Source organism: Periophthalmus magnuspinnatus, chromosome 1 (assembly GCF_009829125.3).
Source record: "Periophthalmus magnuspinnatus isolate fPerMag1 chromosome 1, fPerMag1.2.pri, whole genome shotgun sequence".
NCBI lineage: Eukaryota > Metazoa > Chordata > Actinopteri > Gobiiformes > Gobiidae > Periophthalmus > Periophthalmus magnuspinnatus.
The window spans coordinates 31935980-31947292 of NC_047126.1; the positions used below are offsets into that span (position 1 = coordinate 31935980).

The 11313-nt window shown below is 38.0% G+C and overlaps 1 protein-coding gene across 1 annotated transcript; it reads right to left on the minus strand.

The window, feature by feature from the left end:
* Positions 1-3218: 3218 nt before the first annotated feature.
* Positions 3219-11313, minus strand: LOC117379150 (choline transporter-like protein 1). Its single transcript, XM_033975878.2, has 16 exons — positions 10818-11313; positions 10649-10735; positions 9872-10014; positions 8744-8880; positions 7580-7673; positions 7331-7500; positions 6960-7049; positions 6744-6886; positions 6479-6665; positions 5924-6092; positions 5664-5820; positions 5498-5581; positions 5003-5140; positions 4281-4517; positions 4122-4196; positions 3219-4017 (listed from the first exon to the last, which is right to left on the minus strand). The coding sequence occupies exons 1-16, from the start codon at positions 10839-10841 to the stop codon at positions 3994-3996; spliced, it is 1959 nt and encodes a 652-aa protein (XP_033831769.1). The 5' UTR covers positions 10842-11313; the 3' UTR covers positions 3219-3993.

The window sequence follows — 11313 nt, forward strand, 5'->3', positions numbered from 1 at the left end:
TGCCCCTGCTGCTTGTTTGTTGGGGGTGGATTGTACAAAAACACTGCTGCATTATTTAGAGGCAGAAATCATGAATATTTCATGAGCCCTGATCACGCCCACAGAAAGACTTTGCATATGACCCAACACAGCTGACTAAATGAATTAGCTTAGTGAATTAGTTCTGCACAGTGAGGGCCTTTTGTGAGGGAACCACAGTCAAAACGCTGACCAAAAATTCTCTTATCTCAAAAAAGAAGGAAGTGACTGGGTAAATATGTATAATGTATCCACACACTTTCCTCTTCCTGTACGAGCTGGGCGTGTTGTGAAGATAACAGCTCTGCTTAGCTCATTTTTAGCCCAGTGTAGAAGCAGGAGTGTCTAAACAAACAAATAATGATGTGCAATTGTGAGACAGCCAAAACACTGACAGGACCTCTGCCTCCGTAAGATTAGGAAGGAAGTGGCTGTGGTGTTTTGTAAGTCAGGCTTTAGGGATAAGAAAGGCATTTTACATGTTTAAAATATAATAAACTAATAAGTAGCTAGTCTGGTCTCATTTTGCAGATGCAGATGTGGTTCGAAGGTCAATGTTCATTTATTTAAGGACTAAAAGCTCAATGTAAACCAGAAAGTATTCAGTCTCACAATACATTAGGCCTGTCAGAAGTACTGGAAATCAGACATGAAAACTCGAATCAAAACTAGATACTCATGTAAGTATCTATACCCTCCTAGGACCCAAACTCTTGCTTTATTCATTTCCCTTTGGGCTGATTGGGACCTGATGAGTGTAAAAATAAAGTATTATTTTTTTACATTATGAGAAAAATGATGTTCACAAATGAGGACATTTCTACATTTTAATCATTTTGATAGAACAAAATATAGTCACATTTGAATAATGATTTGCAAAAACAATTTATTAAGTTCCTGAACACAGCAACATTTGTCCTGAGTGTAAAATTGTGCCTCTTGGAACAGTGTGTCTCATTTGAAGTGTTGCTGACAGGTGCAAACATTAACAAAAGCCGTCTGGAATCTAAACTATAATGTGACTCTTTTGTCATCACTAAGGGGCCACCTTATATGTGGACACCAAGATCTTATAGACAAAAAAAAAAAAAGTATTATGGCCTAGACAACCCAAAATGTGCTGTCCTCATATGTGGACACCAGGTCCTAAGAGGATACTGAAATGAATCACAACATCATAACTGGATAAAATTTGACCTTTCCTGAACAGTTTCTCTAGTTTGACCAGAACTAGTGTAAGATCACATGGTATAATAAACAAATACTAAGGTAAATGGGGGTGGGATTTAATACATTTTCTTCTTCCCACTCCTTTTTGAGCTTAAATAAGAAAAAAAAAAAAGTGCATTTTAGTGTACTTCATACATGTCCTCGAAATAAATAAATGAAAAAAGAAATGAAGGTTAATGGTCAGATTTTTATGTAGAGCTTTTCCACCTTCAAGGTACTCGAAGCACTTTACATCAAGAAACCACTCACCCATTCACACACACACTCATGCACCAGTGTACAAATACACCGGGGACGAGGTGGGTTAAGTGTCTTGCCCAAGGACATAACAACAGCCTTCCGCTCAAACCAATGATGTTTATGTTGAGAGCGGTGGACAAACACTCTACCAACTGAACTATCCTGTGTTGAACTTTACAATAACATCCCAAAAACAGTTTTCAAAATATCATCTGCGTATTAAAATCTGTATCAAGTATTGAGTCTTTTCTTTAATATCAAAATAGAGTTTGAAATTTTAGTATCATGACAACACTAACACACATAGGCCTAAATAACTGGAAGCCTTGATGCGACTGGACTTTTACACATCCCAAAGCCCTGTACTTTCCTGTATTCAGAGTGTACTACATTTATGACATCAGAAGCTCATTTCTGCTTACATTACTAGTAATAGTGTAGAGACAAAGCCCTGCGCTCATCAGTACTTACAGCCACTCACTCAGAGGAGGAGGAGGGTCTTGTTCCTGACTCAGCTCAAACACAGACATCCACACAGCAGCACCACAGTTTTACGACCCTGTGTCTCCCATAGTCCAGTCCAACCAGTCCTCACGACGAGCGCCCAATCATTATTTCATGCCTTGAACATAAATATTGAATCAAATAAATAAATGAAAACAACACAAATATCCACCTATAGAGCACAGTGAGTCAGAGGTTGGCGCTCATTTAAAATTCATTATAGGCCGTGTGAAGAGTCCATTTAAGGGCAGAGATGCACACTTTCAACCATAACAGTCACGTTCCACCGTAGAGCTTTAAACAGTCCTTAAATAACCTATGGAATAAATATGTAGGCCAGAGAGAAGCAGAGTTAGCACTTGTTTCTAAGAGGAGAGTGATTCCAGGACAGGCCTTGTAGAGATAGCATGCCCCCTATAGGTTTTCTCCAGGTGTAAGACTTTTTTTTAATAGAATTATTCAGTCAAACCTTGCTTATACCGACCAAACTATAGCATCGACTGAGGGATAGGCACCTCTCACTGAGCACTTCAGTGAGTTGAAAATGATTAGTCTACATTTTGTGCCTAGATTTTAGTGAGACATCTTTGTTGAGGATGTTTTATTGAGTTAAATGTGGTATAATGTGATGTTTATGGTCATGTTAAGTCCATTATGTGTTGCGTGAATCTTTATTTGCTGTGGTTAATGGGGTGCAGATATTTAGGCCACATAGGTAAAAGACTGGACTAACTGGATCACTCCTGCCTCTGTTACCTTTGGCTGGCATGGTACAGAGGTTTTTGGCACTTAGATGTATTACGTTTTATCCCTGAACAAATTAAACACCAATTCAAAACCATGTCAACCTGCGATGTTGGACAAAGCGTACAACTTCCTGTAAAGATGGGCCTAATGTTTTCCCATCTTTTTATCCATGCACAAAGGATTCCAGGAATGTGTTCTGTTAAGTACTGTGGAAATGGTGAGGTGTGGCCAGCCAGTGCCCACAGAGCAGCTTTTCTTTGGATTCCTGAGTTTTATGGAGGCAAAGAGTGCAGTGCTTTCCCATCAGTAAGCTCTAACTGCTTAGTGGCCGGGCGCTTGTCTGGTCAATGGCTGACAGGAAAGAAACTGCAGGGGGTAAAACAGATCGTTACATTAGTACACGGTAGTACACTGGACAAGTTTATGGCATGTCAGCCTGTCTCCATAGTGATGAGCCAGCGACAAACACCATTGAGCGCTTGAGTGTTCAAAGCTTTTATAAAAGACAAAAACACACTTCAAAACAAAGTACATGCATTTCTACTTTCAGGCCAAGTTAACAAATATAGTCAAAATGCATTAAATAAAATATAATGGCAAAACAAATCCACCTAAAATATACAAATAAATGTAAAATGAACAACATATTCAATACTGCTCTGATTAATATTTGATTTCTAAGTTTTTAAAATTACCTAAATAACATAAAAACTCCACAATTTTATGTGCGTAGTCAGAAGGACCATGACTAGAAAGAAATCAGATCATTTTCTGTTTACATTTGGGTTTAATAACTTTTTAAGTCGTAAATCAGTGGCTGCGGTTACTTGCACACTCAAAACCAGCATGTGACCACAACCACTGATCCACGTAGAGGGATTTGCTGACCTCTGGTGGCTGAACATCTAAACACACAGGCTGACCTAAAACTACACAAAAGACAATGATACTTTTTGAATTTATTGAAAACTTCAATAATTAAAGACTAAGAATTAATAAAATATAGACTAAAGTTAACACTATGTTATAAAACCAAGCATCTTTACAATGTTACACACAATAGTAAAAAAACATATCTCTTAGTGTTAAACTGGTTCTGTTGCACAATTTTTATAGAAAGGCACAAAGTGTTGCACTGGCTCTGCTTACAGACTTGTTTTATCCCTGCATTATTTTGTTAGCTCTAAGTATATAAGCGCTTGTCTTCAGTGGTTTAGTACGTTTGTTTTTACAGTGACCTTTTTGACTTCTTTATCAGGCCAACGTCCCTCTGTGCTTCTGCAAAGGGGAAACACAGATCTGTTGTTTAGTGCTTTTGAAAATGAATGCATTGAAAACTGTTTTAAGTAGGCTGTATAAAGTCAGTGATATTGAAAACTTACCATGGGTTCCAGTTCTTTTCCATCCCCTGTACCACCTGATTTATACAGCCCCTTTTTACTATTCTCAATAAACTCCTGTAAAGGTAAAAGATGATGATTGATACTTCTAATATTATTCGTAAAGGCACTGCATTACTGTTCTCTGTATAAGTGACTCACCATTAGGGCCTTGTCCATGTAATATTCATGACCAGGGCTGCCGTCATTGTATTTGGTGTCAACGGCGAAGCATAGGAAGAGTACGTCCACCACATTCTCAAAAACCGACAGGAAGCAGTGAGCCACCAGAAACGCAAACAGACAAACTATGAGGAGTGGAAGGACCCAAACAGTGTACTCTCTCTGGTAGTTTAAAGCCAGGACTCCAGCAAAGGCTGTGCAGGACACAATCAGAATCTGTAAGACACGCAGGTGGAAAAAAAAAGTGTTGACAAAACAGAATAAAGACAGTTAGTGGCAAATTTACAGTCTTAAACTTTATGTCAGGATAATAACACTTAAAACTTAATTTAGATATGAAGGAATAGACTTGATAATCAATACCTATTTCATAATAAAAACACTCAATAGAATGTGATTTTCAGCATTAAATGGTAGTAATTTCTTTTATATTCCTGTGTCCTTACATCTGTGTAATCCCTCAGTGTCCAGTAGGTTCATAGTGGTCCGTGAGTGTATACTAGTCTATGTGTCTTATACTTGCTCTGATGCAGCTCAAGATCATTCTAAAGATATTCAGGAAAGGTTCATTTCTGTATGAAAGTGACTTTTTTAGTATCGATACCTGCTCAAATGATTATATAGTTCGATCCTAGTTTTAGTATTGATTAGTATTGGATTTTGGATATTTTTGACAACCCCATTTCATCATTTTACTTTACCTTTCCTAAGAAGAGGACAAAGTCGCCTATAGTGTTAATGGCAGCCACACGAAGGGCGTTTTCCACCAGGATAACAAAAGCATCACGGGCTGAGGTGCAGAAGTTTGTGCTGTTGATTGCTGTTGCGGTGTAAGCGTTCTGAAACAAACAAAACATAATTATGCAAAAGAGTCTAAAGTCCAAGAGTACGCCTGTCAGCATCAGTACTATACTGCACTGAAAATTTGTTAAGTAAATACTGTATATAGGTTGAACGATAACATTGAAACCAAACCCTAAAGCACAATTATCCCGTTCAAAATATGAACTGCAATAAACAAATAACAGAAAAATAACCACAGTGTTCCCACTACTGCAAAGTAAAAATACCCAGGACAAATACTGACCCCCAAAAATAATTCTTCCATCTAATATGTACTGAATGATAAGGCCATATAGTCATTATCGTGACGTCCCTGTACAAGAGTGGTGTGCTTGATCTACAACAGTACTTACTTGATTCAGGAAAGCTAGACACTTCTCCAGACACCACAAGCAGCAGATACAACATTTCAACATACAGCGAGCGCAGGCATTTTCCTAAGAACATAATTTGCATTTAGCAAGACGTCAGGCCAGGCATGTCTTCTAATTATCCACTTTAAAAAAATACGGGGCTCACCTTCCCTTTGAGCTGGTTGTGTATATACATGAGGATGAGACGGGGGATCTTGACTAGAGTGATGATAAAGGAACCTTTGGCCAGTGTGCCCAGGTGGTACCGAAGTGTACGGCCCATCGCTTTGAGAATAGGGATGGACGTCATCTGTGATTTATTCCTTTAAAACAATAAAAAAAAAAAAGAGCTTTAAAGATTGGAGCATATATTTTAGACATATACAGTACACATTTATACTTGCAGTGATTTTTGGTTGCCAATACCTGGTAAAGTAGTAGGTGACCACAGCTCCAGCTATTGTCATCTGCTGAAAGGCCAGTATGAACTCACTGATCCAGATGAGACCCACCGCATGGTACCACACCATGTACTGAAAGGGCCCTTCTAATTTATATTCAACAAGGTTCGTAGAATTGTTCTTAAGCGGTGTTCCTATGGGATGAAATGTATTTCACAAGTTATAAAATACCAGAAAAGCTATGCTAGAATGTGCTTATTTTTGTGGTGCAGGGTGATTTAATAAAACTGGCACCTCTACATCATTAAATATCAAGTTAACTCTAAAACAAAGAACTTCAAAGAATTTCCTGCCGAAAAACAGAAGTGGGAGATGAAAGAGAACTTGTTCACTGACGTCATCCTCCCTCATCACGAGACAAGTAAAATATTCCAAAAGTGGGAGACAGATCAAGCTTTGAGAAATGTCAAAATGTTACAAGAAACAGTCAGTCTTTAGTTTGGATTTTATATACATGTGAACAATAAGCCACTACACTGCAACCTGGGTCTAAAATATTTTTGTAGTAAAATAATCTGACCTGCTGTCCCAAGAAACAGCAGCACAGATATCCAGTAGACCCAAAAGAGCATGAGGCAGAGGAAGGTCCAGAAAGGCTGCAGCACCAAGAGAGGCAGGTGGATGAACACTTTCCCTGCCACGTGGAAGAGAGCGATGGTGAGAGAAACTCGCTTCCTCATGAAGAACATCACAAGCAGAAGCACAATCTGGAAGAGAAAAATAGCATCATATGATTATTAAGATTGTATTAAGGCTTATGCTAATAACCTGTTATTCGGTCTTACTGTGAAAACTGTAGCTCCAATAGCATAAATGAGCAGGGCTTTCACATTGTCTGCAGCCACTTCTTTACCAAATACAGTTGTAGAATTATTATTAAGAGCCTTTCTGTGGTCGGCATACAACCACCAGAGGACACCAGTTCCACCTGCAAATGTACAGTTATAGATTATATTGTATTTTTGAACATGTCTGAAATAGAATCTATGAACAGACATTACCTAAGGAGCAAACAATGACCAGGATTGTTAAGATCCAAACCACCACTTTGGAGATGTAGCGGATCACGACCATCATGGCCAAGGACAACACTACAGAGGGGAAAAAAATTAAAAAGTGCAGTGAAGTTACATAGAATTATATAAAAAATATATATACACAATATAAATAAAAAGGCTAAGCTGTTCTATTTACAAGTAACATTTATATGGATTCAGTCTACATGCGTGCTCATCTAACATATTGTTACATGACTTACACAGACATTTCCTGTTATTCTCAGGACAAAAATAGCTTGTTCTTCAATTTGCTGTCCTAAAGCCTAAGCAAGGGAAGTGACAGATGTGAATATAAGAAAAGAGAGAGTTCATACCCAATGCCAAAAGACAAAGACCCATAATGATCTCTTTGCTGGCCATCACCCCGGCTGTAACCCGGTGCAAAACACTGTTGTCACTGACGAATGTGACGAAAGCCTGGATGAACTCGGCGTAACAGGCAATCTCCACAGGAATACAGCGATGAAAGATTGGGACCGATTTACTGCAAATAGAAAAAAATTCTAAATCAAATTACAAACAAAAAGAACATTATTTGCGTTTAATAATTGAATAAGTAAAACCTTGCAGGCACTGGGAGTTTGGGACACTTGGTGAATCGTTCAGAATGGCTGGTGTATCGTGCAGTAGTGATGTCATAGGTGCATAGTTCAGAGCCTATGAACAGCAAAATATAGAGACAAAATACAGAAAAAAACATTTTAAAATAGGAGTAACAGTGGAGGAATTGACTTGTATATAGTAAGAAAATGTGCAAATACACAAACCAAGAAAAACTTAGATTTAATGCAACTTTTCAGAGTCTTGGACCACTTTATAGTCGTTTCCTTCTCATTTACCCTCTCGAAGTTGTTTGTGGAGTGATTCGTGCATGTTTGAGCAATTTTTAATCTCTTATTTTCAAGACGCCATATTGCCAAACAATCCCCGTCTTCAATGTCACCGGTAACCGTTGCTTTGTACATACTTTGTTTTCCATTTTTATTTTCTTAACCAATGACACACGTAGGATTCGGCAGCATCGTGTAGTAAATGAAAAAAAAAAAAATCCGCTACTCGCTAGTGTGACCTGCAGTTATCTATCGCAGAGGCTGACAGCTCCACGGCTCTTTGGTGTGATGATGTTTACGGCGACATCATCTACAATTGGACACCGCAGAGATTAGAACTATATAGCAGATACAAGCACAATGGGTCTACTTTAAAATTCCTTAAACATGACCTAACTGTGTCTCCAGATACGAGGTAAACAAGTTCAAATCAAATATAGCTTTTACTGACAACAGCTTTATTGCTGATTTATTTGTAGTTACAAAAACATTGGACATTAGGTTTATTGTCAATTTGGTGTTTTGGTTCTCGAGCCAATTATCCATTCAGAAAACATAATGAAGTCTCAGGTCTCAAGAGCACAGGCCAATTATGTATTATAAGGCCTTAAATCACTGGTTTAACTGCATAGAGGAGTTGAAGTTATGTCTGTGTAATCCCTCAGTCATCCAGTATGGTCCATAGCAAAAGAAAAATGTAATTCTGTCACCTGGACAAAAGCTTCAGAGTGAAGACGTTTCACCGTTCATTCTAGCTCCTCCCTCCAGACATAAGGCAATTTAACCAGAACTGAAGAAACAGCCTGGATGAGCGGTCAAACATCTTCACTCTAAAACTTTTGTCCACTTCTGTCCAGAGAATTGTATTTTTATGTATGATTTAGTTCCATTTCTTACCATTACTGAGTGCAAACTGTTTTATATCATAGTAGGTCTGCAGCTGCGTAGAAGGGCATTGTGAGACACACAGGGCTATAGACTTGATCTTTCTGTTGATCAAATCAAAGTTGCACGGCTCTAGGAAGAAAACATATCTGAAAGAGACAAGAAATACATTTATATATATATATATATATATATATATATATATATATATATATATAAATAATTTATCAAAAAAATATCATATATCAACTGTTCTGTGTTTTGCATGGCAGTCTGCACCAAAATAAAGCATGGTGACATTTACTACCCAGTCTGACAGACCCCTCTTTGTGGCAGAGACGTCTTTTGTTCAAAGCATTCATGCGCAATCAGCCCATCTTTAAAGCATGACCCATTGTTTCTGCAGAACCAGGCTACAGAGTGATCAAATCTACTTTCAAAACAAGACTTTTTATAATGATTATCAATTACTGAAACATTAGAAGGATAACTTTGTCAGCATGTATATTTTGAGGGTTTTTTTTTATTTTTATTTACCAGAACCATAATAACATAATTATTACTGTTTATATTTTGCACTGTTTAGTAAAGTAATTACCCTTCGATTAATATGTTTGTCTACATCTATGTAATTAAAGGTCCTATAATTACATAACATTTCCTATTGTGAGCTTTAAGACATGTTACCTCATCAAACACATACCTGCAGTTTGAGTAATCCTTTATTATTAGTGTGTCAAAATGCTGTCAAAACTCAAAATACTCTGTTCCACCTTGTGATGTCATGTAGGGAAGGTTAACGTTAACAGCTCCTTTTAGCTTTATTTTAATAGAGATAGGCAATTCCAGAGCTGAAATCATCCAAGTGATTCCAGTGAAGGTGTCTGGAGTTTGAAAACACAGTGGAGCACTTCTTGTATTACCACATAACATCACAACGTAGAAAAGAGCATTTTCTGCTTGAATGTAGGGTTTGTGTGATAAACATGTGTGAATGAAACAAAACAACTCCAGGTGTGACAAGGAAACAACTTTATAACATAGAGGAAACTAGCCAAATATGAGCCCTTTAAACAGCACGCACTGTTTTCTAGGATTAAAAATTATTGAACAGGTAAATTGCATCTTATTAAAACTCACTTCTTTTCTCTCATATCCTGGCCGCTCAGCTCCACTCCTTCAATCTTGGTGTTCTTCTGACCACAGGTGTTGCCATAACTGTCATATCCAGAGAGAAGTCTGGCGGCTGCCCCAGTGGCAATAGCAAAGCCACATATACACAACTGCAAAATAAGACCGGAAAAGCGAAAAATCATGTTCAGGATCAATAATAACTGCACTGTGACAGCTATATCACCAATACTTACCGTAAGTACAGAGAAGAGAGAACAAAAAAAGAAACCTTTTTTTCTTTAATCATGTTTGTGGTAACATCCTGTCTAAAGTTTTGGCTTTGAAGTCTGTTGACCAAAATATATATATTACTTTTGAATCAACATCACTAAAAGTGTCATGTGGAAAAATCTACTTGAGTAACTTTTTGCCTCTGTATCTGTACTTTTACTATGGATCAGACCTGGATGACTGAGGGATTACACAGACATCTGTACTTTTACTTAAGTAACAGTTCATCCACCACTGCCCATAGTCTATAATCCTCCTCCTCATAGACCTGCTCTAAAAACAACATGGACTATACTGTTATAACAAAAAAAGTGATATACCTAAAGATTAAATACAGGCAGGGAGTGAGAAATTGAACAAAATGTATAGGAAACACTGCATTACTGTTAATTATTACTTTCTCTGTGCAGAATTTAAGTGAGTAAGCGAGTAGCATTGCTTTAACGTGCAAAGAGAGTAAGATATTTCATGTTTAAAGGTTGTTCGTCTCCTGCTCCGGCTGTAAACACTTACCATCCCCAAACAGAAGAGCATGAACAGGAGCAGCCATGGTATGTCTGTGCAGCTCCGATCCTCCAGAGGTTTCCAGTCTCGTTTGGTCTAAAAACGCAAAGAAAAGTCAGTCCCCCTCTTATATGGCAACTCTAATCGTGCATAACTGTGACTTTCTGCGCTGTTTTACCTCTTTACTCTGGCAACATCCCATTGTACACGACCCAAGTGCGACAACTTCTCACAAGTAAACGGAACTTCAGTGATTATGGCTCGATTTAAGAAGATTTTATGCGCATTCCCTTCTCTTTCACTCACCGTCTTCCGGATGTGAACATTGTTATGGAAATTAGCTTCATCAAACTTTGTTTATACCGCGCTGAACTTACGCCTGTTGGTGCGTGTGGGCGCGGGCAGGTAAACGCGGAAGAGGTCACGTGGACTGCTGCTGCCTTCAAGCGTCGTGGGAAAATTTGCAACAGCACTCAAAACGCAGTGTATTTATTGTTTTATATGTTGGGTAATTTCGGCATTTTTAACGATAATTTACTATAATCGTGTAATTTCAGAGTAACTTAGCCTATTTTACTAGAAAACTGTAATTCTTCACAAATTAACAACGTAAAACAAGCCCCCGTGACATTTTTGAAAGTTAGTTGCTGCGCACGTGGTGAATTTGTCGCCAC

Excerpts from the sequence above, each read along its gene's own strand:
- LOC117379150 (XM_033975878.2), bottom strand. The coding sequence starts at position 10,841 with ATGGGATGTTGCCAGAGTAAAGAG. Across the intron at positions 6,887-6,959 it reads GGTCATTGTTTGCTCCTTAG|GTGGAACTGGTGTCCTCTGG; the intron begins GTAATGTCTGTT and ends GTACATTTGCAG. Across the intron at positions 4,197-4,280 it reads ACATGGACAAGGCCCTAATG|GAGTTTATTGAGAATAGTAA; the intron begins GTGAGTCACTTA and ends TTACCTTTACAG.